Raw genomic sequence first — 17,266 nt, 5'->3', positions numbered from 1 at the left:
GACCATGCAATCTCCATAGACAAACATTGGCAGTAGAATGGCCCGTACTGAAGAGCTTTGACTTTCAACGTGGCACAATCATAGGATGCCACCTTTTCAATGAGTCACTTCGTTCAATTTCTGCCCTTCTAGAGCTGCCCCGGTCAACTGTAAGTGCTGTTATTGTGAAGTATAAATGTCTAGGAGAAACAACGGCTCAGCTACGAAGTAGTAGGCCACACAAGCTCACAGAACGGGACTGCTGAAGCGCATAGAGCGTAAAAATCGTCTGTCCTTGGTTGCAACAATCACTACCGAGTTCAAAACTGCCTCTAGAAGCAATGTCAGCACAATAATTGTTCGTCGGGAACTTCATGAAATGGGTTTCCATGGCTAAGCAGCCGTACGCAAGCCTAAGATCACCATGCGCAATGCCAAGTGTCGGCTGGAGGGGTGTAAAGCTTGCCACCATTGGACTCTGGAACAGTGGAAACACGTTCCCTGAAGTGCCAGGAGAATGCTACCTGCCCCAAATCCATAGCGCCAGCTGTAAAGTTTGGTGGAGGAGGAATAATGGTCTGGGGCTGTTGTTCATGGTTCGGGCTCGGCTCCTTAGTTCAAGTGAAGGGAAATCTTAACGCTGCAGCAAAGTGACATTCTAGACCAGGTCTGGGCAACTCCAGGCCTCGGGGGCTTGATTGGTGTCACACTTTTCCCCCATCCCTAGCAAACACACCTGATTTCAACTAATTGCATTGAACTGAAGATCATAATTAGTTGATTATTAGAGTCAGGTGTGTTAGCTGGCTGGGGCATAAGTGTGACACCAATCAGGCCCCCGAGGCCTGGAGTTCCCCAGACCTGTCTAGACGATTCTGTGCTTCCAACTTTGTGGCCATAGTTTGGGGAAGGCCCATTCCTGTTTCAGCATGACAATGCCCCCGTGCACAAAGCGAGGTCCATACAGAAATGGTTAGTTGAGATCGGTGTGGGAGAACTTGACTGGCCTGCACAGAGCCCTGACCTCAACCCCATCGACTGCGAGCCGGGTGGAAACGCATTCTCATCAGTGCCCGACCTCACTAATGCTCGTGGCTGAATGGAAGCAAATCCCTGCAGCAATGTTCCAATATCTAGTGGAAAGCCTTCCCAGAAGAGTTGATGCTGTTATGGCAGCAAAGGAGGGACCAACTCCATATTATTGCCTATGATTTTGGAAGGAGAATTTCGATGAGCAGGTGACCATACTTTTGTCCATGTACTATATGCTTTGATGGTCAAGTACAACATCATAAACAGTTCCGATAATTATATAATGGTGGACTGCCATGGGAAGGTCTCCTCTAAAATCGCCATTTCTCACAACATACACCATAGAATATTATTTCTGTTGATTTAAAAAAAACTTTTTTTTGAGAAACAACACTTGAAAGTGAGTCCCAGTTTAGGAGCAATGCGGAATCAACCATTTTTTTTTATTTATTCTGCTTTACTGGAAATGTATTCATAGAGTTAGGCCAATATTGGACTAAAGGAGCCTAATGTTACTCCTTATAGTCCAAGGATCTAAAATGTTTTGTTTAAAGGCGAATTGTCTCTGGAAGCCAAAACAGCCAAACACTATTTCTAAACATGAATTGATTCTCAATTGCGGTACTGTTGTAGAAGCATAACGACCTCTACATTCATATCACATCAAAATGATTTCACAAATGCAAAATACACACTTAACTTGTTTTAATTAAACACGGTTGCAACCAACCAACAGTATTTTTCAGTGACGTGTTTGTGGTGTCCATCTTCCGTTTACACAGGTGTTCGGAGACGCAGGAAGCTAACTAACACAGGTAGTCCACTCTGTCGTCCTTCTGTTTTCCATAAACAAGCACTGTAACATGTTAATATGGCTGTGTGGTAACCCTATAAAAAAGGTGTCGTAAATAATTTATTGCTGATATGAAAGATACGTTCCTTTTGTTCCCAAAACCGTACTGCAAGCGATGTTAAATGTTGAAAGCAAGTGTTGGGGCTCTTAATAACAAAACTACCCAGGTCAGAAGATACTATCGCCAATAGGCGCTAAAGCAGTTTTGCGTCTATGAATGAAGTAGCATGGAGTCAGCTATTGACACCAAACTAAGGCAATAGCAAGCAGGATTCTGAACAGGACAGGGACATATGTCTGGTCCCCCCCACTATAACTTTTTAACCATAGACTTCAAGAAGGCTTCGGTAGTATGCATGGTGCTGGAAGATTGAGATTCTATGGTATGCTTCTCAAGATTGTTACAAACATGGACATTTTTTGACTACTTCAAGGGTCGTTTCACCAAATGAGTACCTTTCTTTGATATTTTAAGTAGAAATTGTGCACCAATATTACATTTAAAGCCTGTTTATATTAAATGAAGTTTCCCTTAATATAGACCACATGGAAACATTGAATACATTTGATTTGCCTATATGAATAAAGACTTCCTAATGTGCCACAATTCAGCATTTTGACATGCCGCCCTCTTGTGCATCTTCTGTGACTTAGAATATTTGAACCCACTTAACTTGGGAGAAATGTTGGGGTTTTCTCCATCATTGTAAAGCCCTAGTTGTTGTGTTTCTTTGACAGTCATTTCTGAAGATTTTGTTTCTTTCATGTGATTAGTGGTTCGTCTCCTCACGTGAAATGTCTGTCCCTCATTTTAAGGTCAACCCTGTTACGTGAACTCTTGTTCAATAGTTTCACTATATTAAAACATCTAATAGACTAATCATAGTGTAAAAGCTGAGCTGGTTCTACTGTTCTTTTTTTTTAATCGTCCATTTTCTGGTGATTTGTGCTGGAAAACTAAGCAGGTCGAGCATTACACATCAACCTTGTTACCCATAGATAGACATGCTATAAATGTTTTTTAACAATGATTTTTGTGGTTGTGAAGGACACATTCAATTACCCCTCCCTGTTGCCCACAACAAGCTTCCATTCCCCCTGTCATAAGGGGATTTACTGATGATTTAGGATGAAATCGTCAACCCTGTTACTTTATTTGGCACTTACACTACCCACAATTTGGTGGCACAACCCTCAATTATGGGCAATACAAGAGTTTTCAAACCCAGAGTTCCAAGTGGCCAGCACAGGAACACCTCTCAAAGCAGACTCGACAGACCAGCCAGGGGTTTGAGAAGTGAATATTTGTTACTTTTCTCAATCTGAAGGACGGAGATTTGTCTTCCAACAAGACAATGATCCAAAACATAAAGCAAAATCTACAATGGAATGGTTCAAAAATAAACATATCCAGGTGTTAGAATGGCCAAGTCAATGTCCAGACCTGAATCCAATCGAGAATCTGTGGAAAGAACTGAAAACTGCTGTTCACAAATGCTCTCCATCCAACCTCACTGAGCTCGAGCTGTTTTGCAAGGAGGAATGGGAAAAAATGTCAGTCTCTCGATGTGCAAAACTGATAGACATACCCCAAGCGACTTACAGCTGTAATCGCAGCAAAAGGTGGCGCTACAAAGTATTAACTTAAGGGGGCTGAATAATTTTGCACGCCCAATTTTTCAGTTTTTGATTTTTTAAAAAAGTTTGAAATATCCAATAAATGTCGTTCCACTTCATGATTGTGTCCCACTTGTTGTTGATTCTTCACAAAAAAATACAGTTTTATATCTTTATGTTTGAAGCCTGAAATGTGGCAAAAGGTCGCAAAGTTCAAGGGGGCCGAATACTTTCGCAAGGCACTGTACATACATACATACATACATACACACACACAGTACCAGTCAAAAGTTTGGACACCTACTCATTCAAGGGTTTTTCTTTATTTTACTATTTTCTACATTGTAGAAAACTATGAAATAACACATGGAATCATGTAGCAACCAAAAGTGTTAAACAAATCAAAATATTTTTTAGATTATTCAAAGTAACCACCCTTTTCCTTTGACAGCTTTGCACACTCTTGACATTCTCTCAACCAGCTTCGTGAGAAATGTTTTTCCAACAGTCTTAAAAGGAGTTCCACATATGCTGAGCACTTGTTGGCTGCTTTTCCTTCACTCTGCGGTCCAACTCATCCCAAACCATCTTAATTGGGTTGAGTTCGGGTGACTGTGGCAGCCAGGTCATCTGACGCAGCACTCCAATACTCTCCTTCTTGGTCAAATAGCCCTTACACAGCCTGGAGGTGGGTGTTGGGTCATTGTCCTGTTGAAAAACAAATGATTGTCCCACTCAACGCAAACCAGATGGGATGTCGTATCGAAGCAGAATGCGGTGGTAGACATGCTGGTTAATTGTGCCTTGAATTCTAAATAAATCAATGACAGTGTCACCAGCATAGCACCGTCACACCACCACCTCCATGCTTCACGGCGGGAACCACACATGCAGAGATCATCCGTTCACCCTCTGCGTCTCACAAAGACAGGATTGGACCCCAGACCAACGGACACATTTCCACAGGTTTAATGTCCATTGCTTGTGTTTCTTGGCCCAAGCAAGTCTCTTCTTATTGGTGTCCTTTAGTAGTTTCTTTGCAGCAATTCGACCATGAAGGCCTGATTCACACAGTCTCCTCTGAACAGTTGATGTTGAGATGTGTCTGTTACTTGAACTCTGAAGAATTTATTTGGGCTGCAATCTGAGGCTGGTAACTAATGAACTTATCCTCTGCAGCAGAGGTAAATGTGGGTCTTCCTTTCCAGTTGTGTTCCTCATGGGAGCCAGTATGATCATAGCACTTGATGGTTTTTGCAACTGCACTTGAAGAAACTTTCAAAGTTCTTGAAATGTTTCGTATTGACTGACCTTCATGTCTTAAAGAAATGCCATAATATGGACTTGCTCTTTTACCAAATAGGGCTATCTTCTATATACCACCCCTACCTTGTCACAACAACTGATTGGCTCAAACGCATTAAGGAAAGAAATTACACAAGATTGTGCAAAGCTGTCATCAAAGCAAAGGGTGACTATTTTGAAGAATCTTTTTTTGGTTACTACATGATTCCATATGTGTTATTTCAGTTTGTCTTCACTGTTATTCTACAATGTAGAACATAAAGAAAACCCCTTGAATGAGTAGGTGTGTCCAAACATTTGACTGGTACTGTATATAATAGTTTTTATTCTTCAAATTCATAAAAATTAACAAAAATATAGTTGTTGCATAAGTATTTAGCCCCTTTTGGTTACGCAAGCCTAAATTAGTTCAGAAGTTGGCTTAGAAATCACAATTTTATATGGACTTTTTATGAAATAATAGGTTGACATGATTTTTGAATGTTTACCTTTTCCCCTGTCCCCCATACATCCGTAAGGTCCCCCAGTCAAGCATTGACATTCAAGCACAGATTCAACTACAAAGACCAGGGAGATTTTCAAAAGCCTCATAAAGAAAGGCGGGGATTGGTAGATGGTAACAATAACACATCAGACATTGACTATCTCTTTAAGCATGGTCAAGTTAATAATTAGGCTGTGGATGATATTAAATCCTCCAGACACATCGGCCGAATGAAATACAAGAAGTACAACAGTACTTCAGTACGGTTATACAAGAAGACCGGTTGACCAAATGTCACAACACATCAAGAGACAATGACTTGCCCACATTCTCAGAATGCCCAGTTTTGACTCATTATGGGCTAATGTCCCAAAGAGGATGAAGTGGAATGAGTATGTGCATCTATTTAGAATGAGATTTGTCAGCCTTTGTGGACAACTCTCTGGCTAGAGGGTCTCGTACACTCTGATCTGCTATGACCCTGTTGGTCATCCAAGCCATGAATCTTGCCTAAAATGAATATCTGTACAATGGACAAGTACTGTATACTCTACCCTACTCTACCCCCCCCCCCCCCCCCCCCCCCCCCCCCCCCGCTACTGCTTGCTCTTTGGGGGTCTAGGCCAGGCTGTTGTGAAGCACTCTGACCGTCATTGTTGTGAAAAGGGCTATATAAATGAGTCTGTATTTGTCAGTTGATCGTCCAGCCACAAAGCATCATTTGTTGGCGGATTTGCTCATTTTATGTTTCATTCTAATATTATGTTGTGTATGTTGTCAGAATCTGCGATTTCAGTGGCTTTCTTCCCATGGCTTACTATGGCAGTCCACCATTATATAATAAACTTAACTATTTATGATGCTGTACTGGGCATCATTGTCATCCTTGACCATCAAAACATTGGTGTAGACATCACCTTTTCCTGTGTTTTAATGTTTGGCTCAGAAGATATGACACAAAATACATTTAGTTGTGTCAGAATGAAAAACTGCCGTTTTTGTGATAGCCCCATATCTGAACATATTAATTCCCAAAGTGTACCAAGTTTCATACTTTTTATGAAAAAGTGAACATATCACCTAAAGTTTGGCACATATCGACTGAACGACATGGCAGAGCCTGTGGGGCCTATAGCCCCGTTCTCTTCTGAGCATGTGTAACTTTAGATGTGTTAATGATATCGTTAACCAGAATTTGGTCTTGGTCAGTTTTTGGATAGTATGCAATAATTCCCCTAATTACTTAGTGATCTTGCGCAAAGACACATTCTAACCAGATTCTTGATTTACGGCATTTTCTTTTATTTCCTCAATGAAAACAGTATCGATCTATAAATAGCATATCAATAAGTTATGCTAAGTGTTACCTAACATCCTTGCCTTGTAAACAGTGTACAGTAGTGTGGAGCATTGACAGTACTGAACTTAACCTCTTTTCCCCCAATTACTCTCTCAGGTGAAGGACATTTCACTGGAGGCTACAGGAGCTTTGGGAAGCCAGCGGGACACAATACATGGAGAGATGACCAACCAATCACTGTTGACGAAGGGAGTGGAACCTCAACCCAGCATGTTATCGTGATAGAGGTTAGTGTTGCATCAAATTTACAGTACATTAAATGTGGCCAGTTTGTTTCAGAAAGGCTCCCTTCGGCTATTCACTTGCCACAGGGGAGCTTGTGAGACTTCCCTATGACATTGTTATACAATTCAACTCATGTACTGGTAATAACCTCCTCTCTTCTTGTGTCAGTCTGCAGATGCAGAGGCTGCAGGTCCTGGGGTCAAGGAGGAGAGGTCTGAAGGAGAGGAGGACCCACGTCACTGCAGAGACATCCAGACTGGAGCGCACCCTGAAGCCACGGAGAACCTCGCTGCCGCCGCGCCCCAGCCCAGGACCCGACGCAGCATCATGGAGGTCAGTGGAACGCCGAACACCGTCCTCAAGTCCGAGACAGACAACGAGACTTTAACTGTAACACACAGCCTCTTACACACAGGATCTGACCACAGATCAGACCCAGAGAAACTTTGTCTGGGGAGACTGGGCTGTTCTCCTGCTCCCGGATCAGAGTATTTACCAGTATTTCACCAGAGCCAGAAGACTGTTCATTCCCATGGAGATGGTGACACGTTAGACAATGGAGGTGATGATCCATTTTGTTCTTACGTTACAAAGATGGACCCTGGCAACATGCCCTTGGGTTTAGAGAGACAGACTGATCTGTCTAGAGGGGACTGGAACCGGTACAGTAGTAGTTTAAACTCTGAAGGTTGTCTAGATAAGAAAGGGGAGGGTCTGGTCGTAGATGAGATGACTGTGAAAGTGGAGAGTGATCCTCCTCTGACATGGAATGCAGATGAGACTCACTTAAGAGAAGGACACTCACAGGGCAACAGTAATGACTTCTTAGACTACAGGGAAAGCTTAGAGACAAATCTAAATGTCCCGACCCACTCCTCTTTACACATGTTCAGGGATCGCGACCCATTATCCATGTCGATGGGGCCTTCCGATTCACACGGCCACATCCTTTTAGATCAGGAATTGAACTCAAACGACAGAGCTAAAGCCCAGGCTCAGGGAGGGGGAGCCACGTCAGGCAATGGTAAAGAGAAACGGTTCCTCTGCATGTACTGTAACAAAAGCTTCAGCTGCTCCCAGAATGTGAAGATCCACCAGAGGGTCCACACAGGGGAGAAACCCTTCAGCTGTACCCAGTGTCACATGCGCTTCGCCCAGGCTGGCGCCCTGAAGAGGCACCAGAGGGTCCACACAGGGGAGAAACCCTTCAGCTGTACCCAGTGTCACATGTGCTTCACCCAGGCTGGTCACCTAAAGAGGCACCAGAGGGTCCACACAGGAGAGAAGCCGTTCGCCTGTACGCACTGCAGGAAGAGGTTCTCTGAGAGGAGATGCCTCGGGATACACCAGCAGAAAAACCATTCCACTCTATAACATAGAAAGTGTTGGATTCGGGCATGGAGGGGGGGGGGGGGGGGGCTGAGTGCATGGAAAACAATCGCATGTGACAGTACTGGTAAGGGGAGAAACCGTTGAAGGCTCATATCACTTAGTTCCCTGCTTAGCAATAATGATGCAATGTTTAGCGATAAGGAGGAGACTCCACCCACAGTGGGGTATGAATACTACCACGGGGGAAGCCATGTCTGTGTCGGAATTACAGCTGTATCGACCCTTTGGGAAGAATTCAACTTGGTTAAGCTTCTCTGGTGTCCGTGAGTTATTTACTCAAAATTAGAACCGAACAAAAGTAACCATTCCACTCGATAGCTTCTGACGTTTAGATCAAACCCTGCATTAAAGCTAGACTCAGAGAGATGACGCAGATGCACAAAGTAAACAACAGTAGTGGGTCAATTTCCACAACAAGTACGAGTGTTGAAGTGCAAGGCCCAGACATTGTAGGATGTATAAGCCTAAAAAGTATATTGCTTAGTGTTTGTACTGTGTAGGCCAGTGTTTACCAACTCCAGTCCTCAAGTCCCCCAACAGTACACATTTTCATTGTAGCCCCGGACAAGCACACCTCATTCTACTCAGAGGGCTTGATGATTAGTTGACAAGTTGAATTAGTGCCACAATAAAAATGTTTAATGTTGGTGGTACTTGAGAACTGGAATTGGGGAAACACTGGTGTAGGCTATATGATGTTTTCACATGCCTAGTACATTCCTTCCATTTAACATGTTTTTTTCCCCCCAAGACACTAAGATAACATGAATGCAGTTCATGTAGTTCATGCAGATGTTTAATTGAGACGTGTATGTGTGGTTTTCAGATGGTGTATTTCAAACTTGTTTATGTTCAATAAACACCTATGTAACAGGGTTATATTGGTGATTCCCCTTGCCACTTTATTGTTAAGCCAATGGGTTTTTGGTTTGAGTTTGTTTTGCCTTCACCTACTCAACATGGCATCTTATTGGCTGGTTTGCGTAGCTCCCTTACGAGGGAGGATGTTCCAGTTAGAATCGTCCCAGTGAACAAGCACCAAACCAGCGGTAAGTTGTTGGTTGCAAAGCACTGTACATCAAAAGGGATTTTATACTCTCAAGTGATGATTTAAATGTACAATTTATATCAAATTGTTTGTAAATGTTATTCGAACATCACACATAAGATGCAGCGGTTTTTGGAGAATATTTGTTGTGCATTTTGTTGTAGAGAATTCCCGCCAGTATTAGCTAGCAACTTACTGTGTCTGGTGGAGGGGTTCATATATTTTGTACAGTGCGTGAGTGCAGAGTTGGATAGTGAGACGTGCATTGCATGACGTGCAATTTTGTGTCGTTCTTATCAGGTACATTGTTAAATATATTATATTGTATATTGTAATTGTATTATTTTGGTAACTAGCCCAGTGAACAAGCACCAAACCAGCGTGCGTGAGTGCAGAGTTGGAGGGTGAGACGTGCATTGCATGACGTGCAATTTTGTGTCGTTCTTATCAGAATAAAGCTACATGACTGGTGCTACATGTTGGAGTTCCGTGTCGATGACTGATTGTACACAACGCAAGACGAGTACTGTTACACCTACATGGGACTTTTCATTCTAAGACTTTCATTGAGACACTCTTTAATATACATCACATCTGATCTCACCCTATTCTGCATAAACATGACAGCTCTTTAGAACAAATATATACCTACTCACTAACAAACACCTACTGTACACGTCAAAATAGTTTAGTCAGGTTTGTCTAATGACTTGACTTATCATAGCTGACCCATTTACCCACAACATATTTATGTCCACCATGATGGGTTTAACAACAAAGTCATTCTTTAACTACAGTATAGTACTCAAACGGAGTAGGGATGGGTAAGACTCCATGTTTTTATCTGTGTGTTCATACCTGATGTCTGTGTATGTATGTCTGTGTAATCTGTATCACCTGTCTCTTCCAGGAGGAGGAGGGTCCAGAGGTGCTGCTGGTGAAGGAAGAGGGGTGTGAGGAGGGTCTGGGGAACCCTGAGGAGGCCATAGTCGTGGATGACAACCAGACTACACCTCCTCCTGAACCCACAGAGGAACCAGCTGAGCAGCACAGGACCACACACATTCTCACTGAGGTGAGCCCACTGTAAACTACTGTCAATTATATTAGGTCAGGGCCCATATCTACAAACCCTCTCAGAGCAGGAGTGCTGATCTAGGATCAGTTTAGCCTTTTAGATCACAATTAATACAATTATATAGAAATATCCTAGATCAGTACTTCTATTCTGAGACTCTTTGTGGATGATGAATTTTGTCTTAAGTGTGGGACCAAGCCTTTCAATTATCAAACCATTAAAGACTGTCAAGTAATTAAATCAATTAACATGTTTGCATAATACTCACAGCAATCCCTCATTACCCAATCAGAAGATGCTCCATAGCAGGGTGCTGATATCAGATTTCTTGATCCAACATCCTCTCACTCTGTATCTCTTACAGCCAGTAGACATGGAGGATGGAAAGCCTGATATGCTGCTAGTCAAAGAGGAGACAATAGAAGACGAACCAGAGAGCATTGATCTGCTGAGTGGACTAAAGATTGGGGAGCAAGGTAAGGGAGAAATACATATAGCCTACATACATACATCTTCAATGGGAATAGTGATGGATCTGGATATTTATTAAAATGAAATCAGCACAACTTATGTTTACATACAAAAACACACAAATGTATGAACTTGACCTGGTAATTGACCAAAAAAAACATGTAGAATTCTCACATGTTTGTCAAGCCCATTTTATAACCTCTTCCTGCAGGTAGTTGGCTGGAGGATAACAGAGACTGGACGGCCATCTTGGATTCCCAGACCCAGGCGGGTCCAGCCAAGGGTCCAGGGGACAACATCACTGAGGCGGCCAGGACTAGAGGTGACATAGTGAAGGTCAGTGGATGGGACAGTGTCCTTAACTCTGGGCTGGGGAACAACACTGTTAACCACAACCAGAAACAGACAGTCGTACACAAAACAACATCCAATTTTAGGCTCCATGACAATAGACTGGCTGAGACCAGGGCAAGGTGTAGATTTGGTCTGTGAGGACGTGTCCGTATTCGGCTAGCGAGGCTCCATCCTGCTCCTATAGATGTGATTCAGAGAGACTGATGGCGCCTCCGTTTTTAAAAGTTTTTTTGTTGAATTTTACCCCCTTTTTCTCCCCAATTTCGTGGTATCCAATTGTTAGTAGCTACTATCTTGTCTCATCGAAACAACTCCCGTATGGGCTCGGGAGAGACGAAGGTTGAAAGTCATGCGTCCTCCAATACACAACCCAACCAAGCCGCACTGCTTCTTAACACAGCGCGCATCCAACCCGGAAGCCAGCTGCACCAATGTGTCGGAGGAAACACTGTGCACCTGGCAACCTTGGTTAGCCCGCCACAGGAGTCACTGGTGCGAGATGAGACAAGGATATCACTACCGGCCAAGCCCTCCCTATGCCAATTGTGCGTCGCCCCACGGACCTCCCGGTCGCGGCCGGCTACGACCGAGCATGAACCCAGAGTCTCTGGTGGCACAGCTGGCGCTGCAGTACAGTGCACTTTACCACTGCACCACCCGGGAGGCCTGATGGCGCCTCAGTTTAACCCCCTAACAGGTGCTGCCTTCAGCCTGCCTTCTATAGGATCTATCAACTGGAACATGGACCCTGTGACATCATAGACACTCCCTGGCCTTCGTCCTCCTAACACTCTCCTAATGTTAAACCAGACCTCAGACAATATCCGTGCCTCAACACTAAATGACTACACAAGCCCATTGACAAATGACAGTATTAGTAGTAGTAATGCTATCAGTAGATCCGGTGGCAAAGAGAAGCGCTTCCCATGTTCGTTCTGTTGGAAAGCCTGGATATCCACCAAAGGATGCACACGGGGGAAAAAATTGTTAGTCTGCCACTTGTGCCGGGCCAGTTTGGCCCACTCCTCCAACCTGAAGTGGTACCAGAGGGTCCACACAAGAGAGAAACCCTACAGCTGCCCCCAGTGTGAGAAGAGGTTCTCCCGTCAGCACCAGCTGAAGGTGCACCTGAAGGTCCACACTGGAAAAATGCTGTTCACCTGTACGCACTGTGGGAAGAGGTTCTCAGAGAGGAGCTACCTCAGGATACACCAGCAAGAAATGCACACGGCCCCTGTATAGTGACATGTAGTGTAGAACTAGTTAGTTTGTAGTTAATTCTATTGGTTTAGGATGTAGTAGATTACTGGATGAGATGAACTGAGGAAATAGAGTATGATGATGATGCAGAGTAGAGGATATGGTGATGGTTGGTGTCCTAAAATGCTTCACTGATGAAGTGTCATGTTTACAGAATGTAATTTTGAACCTTTTCCAGAGTATTCTAAAATACATTTTTATCAAAGGGAGGGTACCAGATTTACAGAAAATGTCAAGTTATTCTAAACTCAGCAAAAAAATAAATGGCCCTTTTTCAGGACCCTGTCTTTCAAAGATATTTGGATTTTTATGAATTAACTTCACAAATCTTCATTGTAAAGGGTTTAAACACTGTTTCACATGCTTGTTCAATGAGCCATAAACAATTAATGAACATGCACCTGTGGAACGGTTGTTAAGACACTAACAGCTTACAGACAGTAGGCAATTAAGGTCACTGTTATGAAAACTTAGGACACTAAAGAGGCCTTTCTACGGATTCTGAAAAACACCAAAAGAAAGATGCCCAGGGTCCCTGCTCATCTGTGTGAATGTGCCTTAGGCATGCTGCAAGGAGGCATGAGGACTGCAGATGTGGTCAGGGCAATAAATTGCAATGTCTGTACTGTGAGATGCCTAAGACAGCACTACAGGGAGACGGGGCGGACAGCTGATCGTCCTCACAGTGGCAGACTACGTGTAACAACACCTGCTCAGGATCGGTACATCCGAACATCACACCTGCGGGACAGGTACAGGATGGCAACAACAACTGCCTGAGTTACACCAGGAAGGCACAATCCCTCCATCAGTGCTCAGACTGTCCGCAATACGCTGAGAGAGGCTGGACTGAGGGCTTGTAGGACTGTTGTAAGGCAGGTCCTCACCAGACATCACCGGCAACAATGTCGGCTATGGGCACAATCCCACCATCGCTAGACCAGACAGGACTGGCAAAAGTGCTCTTCACTGACAAGTCACGGTTTTGTCTCACCAGGGGTGATGGTTGGATTTGCTTTTATCGTCAAAGGAATGAGCGTTACACCAAAGCCTGTCCGTCATGGTCTGGGGCGGTGTGTCACAGCATCCTCTCAACGCTATGCGTTACAGGGAAGACATCCTCCTCCCTCGTGTGGTACCCTTCCCGCAGGCTCGTCCTGACATGACCCTCCAGCATGACAATGCGACCAGCCATACTGCTCATTCTGTGCTTGATTTCCTGCAAGATAGGAATGTCTTGGCCAGCGAAGAGCGCGGATCTTATCCCATTGAGAACGTCTGGGACCTGTTGGATCGGAGGGTGAGGGCTAGGGCCATTCCCCCCCCCAGAAATGTACGGGAAATTGCAGGTGCCTTGGTGGTAACATCTCACAGCAAGAACCAGCAAATCTGGTGCAGTCCATGACGCACTGCAGTACTTAATGCAGCTGGTGGCCACAGTTACATTTGATTTGGAACCCCCCCCCCCCCCCCCACACACACACCACTTTATTCAGGGACACATTATTCAATTTCTGTTAGTCACATGTCTGTGGAACTTGTTCAGTTTTACTTGTCACCTGATTGTAATGCCATTTTGTTTTAATGTTATTTTTGTATCATTCCAATGGCTCTATATTGTTAGGTACTTGATTCACATTGTTAGATATTTGCTTGACTGTGGTTAACATTTTAGAATGTCATGTTTCTGTATGTACAGCAAAGAGTTTCTTATATAAACCTTCATGTTCTTCTGTTCAATTTGTGTTTATAGTCTGCAGTCCATGGAGACCTGCTGATATCCGGTGTTACTGGCGGGAGAGACTGGACCTCTGAAGTGGCTGGTAACAAACCCTGGCAACAAATCAGAACCCTGGATCAGGAGCCGTCTCTCTTCCTTCCTGAATCGGAACCAGGACCCAACCAAGAGGGACAGAGACTCCACCACCACCACACAGAACACAACCAATGGACAGGTGGACTGAACAACCTCAGTCCTGGTGGTCATCAGAGAGACCGAGGCTCCAGTCAGGGATCCAGTCTGCAGCCCAGACCCTTCTCTTCACAGTCTCAGTGCAGGGATGAAGCAGGGCCTGGAGCTGATAGAGATAGACCCTCCTGTTCCTATGATACAAACACCACAGTATCTATGATGAATAGAGCAGGTCACCCTGGGCTTCAGCCTTCACAGGTAGTGGTGGGAGACCCCCCTGGTGGTAGTCGGTCTTCTCCTTCAGGGTCTCATCTAATGCCTGGTGGGGTCTGGGTTCATAGAAGGCCTGGGCCTGAATCTGGGTCTAGGCTTCCTCAACTACCTCATGGTTACCCCACAAATACAGACAGGGTCAGGATCAGTGTTCACAACGAGACGTACCTAGCCTATAACACAGCACACAATCCCAACAACACCCAAACAATGGCTAGAGGTCAAGGAGGGAGCTCAAACACTAACCACCTGAGGGTGGTGGCTCATGCTTCTACCTCCTCTGGTGTCATTGGGTCACAACATGGGAGGCCGAGCATTAGGACGGACGCCGATAAGTCGTATGCCTGCCCCACATGTGGGAAGCTCTTTGCTAAGACAAAATATATGAAGCAGCACCAAACCGTTCACACCAAGGAGAGGCCCTTCAAGTGCAAACTATGTTACAAGAGCTTCTCCTTCTTGAGTTACCTCATCAGACATAGGCGTGTCCACAACAGGGAGAAATTGTAGCTATTCTTTAGCTGAAATATTATAGTTCTCATTAAGTCTACTGGGGTCAGAGTTTTTGGGGGATTACTAGGTCCTTTTAGTTGATTATCTGGGGATGCTCTCATGATACAGGCTTGTTGTTTGGTGTGCTGGCATAGCCAAACAAAAAAACACTGAAATTAGCCAAAAACTAAGTTTTCATGAATTTTTGCAATACCCTACATTTTTTGGACTTTGTACCTGTGGAACATAGTGGAAACCCTTTAAAGCTCGGTCCCTGCCCTCCGGGGGTCCTTGCTATCCAGAATCCTTTGGATGTTACACACAAGCCTCTGAATTTGGTTTTGCCTTTTTTTCCTATTCATAACAAATGATTTATAATACCTTTAACACATTTGGCATAGTCAGGTTGCACCTGTTCCTTTATGTGATCAAATCTGTTAATAAATGAGGGGGGGGGGGGGGGCAGTGCCCCTGTGACAACTATTTTGGACCCCCTTGTGGCCCCCCTAAATGTGGAGTATGAAATCATTTTTACATAACTTGTTTTTGCTATCGTTCTTTTTTTTTTACATCCGTTATTAGACAGTGGCAACGATGATGATTATGAACATGGTCTTTTGCCTGCTAATGCCTGCAATGCAGTGAAGAAAACGATATGACAACAATAACGTCTAATGTATCTGGCCCCTCTAACAGTACAACTGGCCCCAGCTTGGCCCCCCCCCCCCCAGTTGAAATGGTCTACAACCGCCACTGCCCAGCTCATGTTGGGGTAGGAAGAAATGAGGCAGCAGATGAGGTAGCCAAAAGCAGCTGTGAAGAAGGAGGTGGTGCATAAGGTGGTCCCATTAGGGGGGATGGAATGTACGAGCATCATAGCAGAGGGGTTGATCCAGGAGTGGCAACGAGAGAGAGAGAGAGAGAGAGAAGTGGGGAAGGCAGTTTCTCTATCCAGAATTCTGAGAGGGAGGTCGGGTATCTGGGGTGTGAAAGGAGGGATGGGGTTCTGTTGACAAGGCTGAGGTTGGGTCATTGTGGATTGGGTAGTGGGTTATTGTTAGTGGGGAAACACACAGGGGAATGTGGTGAGGTAGAGATTGAAGTATGCCATGTTATATTGCCGGTGGTATGCTGAGGATAGGACATTCTTCTGTGAGCTGACTAACCGCATTTTCGCCTGTAACAATTTTGAGCTAGGACTTTCACGTCTGATGTAAAAAAGGGCTTTATAAATACATTTGATTGAGCTCAAATGATAGGCAAATCGAAATAACAAGGAAGCTGTTGTATTCCACCGGCCTGCATCTACTGGTGTGAGGTTATTAGATATTTAAATGTGTAATTTGCACTCTGACCTGAGAAACGCAGCGATACAGCGTCTAGTCTGCCGGAAATGCACAAGAAGAAGGTTTGATGTGTAATGGAGCAGTATCATATTTTAAAGAACCGCACACATACATTTTCCTTTAACCACACCCTTTGAGCTATGATTCCCAACCAATATAAGATCATTTCTCTTCAGTGTAAACAGAAGTGAGGATGTGACTCGTAGGTGCAAGATGGCGCAAGCAGGATGAGGTGTGGATCATAAAGATAGATAGAGGACTCTTCTTTATATCTGTGCCATTATAGCGTCTGACAGCCTGGAAAACAGAGCAAAGCAGAGTTAGGAAATAAAACGTCCAGTTCTGTGTATGTCCCCTCGTCTTATAGGAGAACGTTTGTTGAAGAGGAGCGGAACAAGTTGCCAAATCAGAGTAATCCATTTGAGATATCCAGACTGGTGGAAAGAGTGATGGTAAAGGGAATTCTGTGTGGATTATGAGAAGTGGACTTGTTCTGATTTCTTGTACATCAGAGGAACAGAAGGAGCGGGTGTTGTGTTTCACCCGATTCGAGAAGGTTGCCATGTCATGCGTGGCTATTCGGAGCAGGGCACCCCTCAAGGGGGTCATATCTGGCGTCCACAGGAGGCTGCGGAGGGGATAACGGCTGGAACGGAGCAAATGGAATGGCAAACATGGAAACTGAGTTTGATACCATTCCACTGATGCCGCTCCAGCCATTACCTCAAGCCCGTTCTGCCCAATTAAGGTGCCACCAACTTCCTGTGCAGGAGTCTTGTGGGAAA

General features: G+C 44.4%; 1 protein-coding gene across 3 annotated transcripts in view; it reads left to right on the top strand.

Annotated features, from left to right (window-relative positions):
• LOC139374826 (zinc finger protein 34-like) overlaps nt 1-15,671 on the top strand; it is a 35,045-nt gene extending 19,374 nt beyond the window's left edge. Inside the window, exons 2-7 of one of the 3 annotated variants that reach the window (XM_071115969.1) lie at nt 6,727-6,857; nt 7,024-7,188; nt 10,206-10,370; nt 10,738-10,849; nt 11,056-11,180; nt 14,212-15,671. In XM_071115969.1, coding sequence (XP_070972070.1) covers nt 6,727-6,857; nt 7,024-7,188; nt 10,206-10,370; nt 10,738-10,849; nt 11,056-11,180; nt 14,212-15,153 — 1,640 coding nt within the window. In that variant the 3' untranslated portion in view covers nt 15,154-15,671. Of the gene's footprint in view, nt 1-6,726; nt 6,858-7,023; nt 8,230-10,205; nt 10,371-10,737; nt 10,850-11,055; nt 11,181-14,211 lie in introns of those variants that run through there. The other 2 variants (XM_071115973.1, XM_071115971.1) reach the window with 2 other exon arrangements.
• The last annotated feature ends 1,595 nt before the right edge of the window (nt 15,672-17,266 follow it).

Source organism: Oncorhynchus clarkii, chromosome 19 (assembly GCF_045791955.1).
Source record: "Oncorhynchus clarkii lewisi isolate Uvic-CL-2024 chromosome 19, UVic_Ocla_1.0, whole genome shotgun sequence".
NCBI classification, from domain to species: domain Eukaryota; kingdom Metazoa; phylum Chordata; class Actinopteri; order Salmoniformes; family Salmonidae; genus Oncorhynchus; species Oncorhynchus clarkii.
Note: the sequence above shows the minus strand (reverse complement) of the source record. Positions and strands in the feature narration are given on the sequence as shown.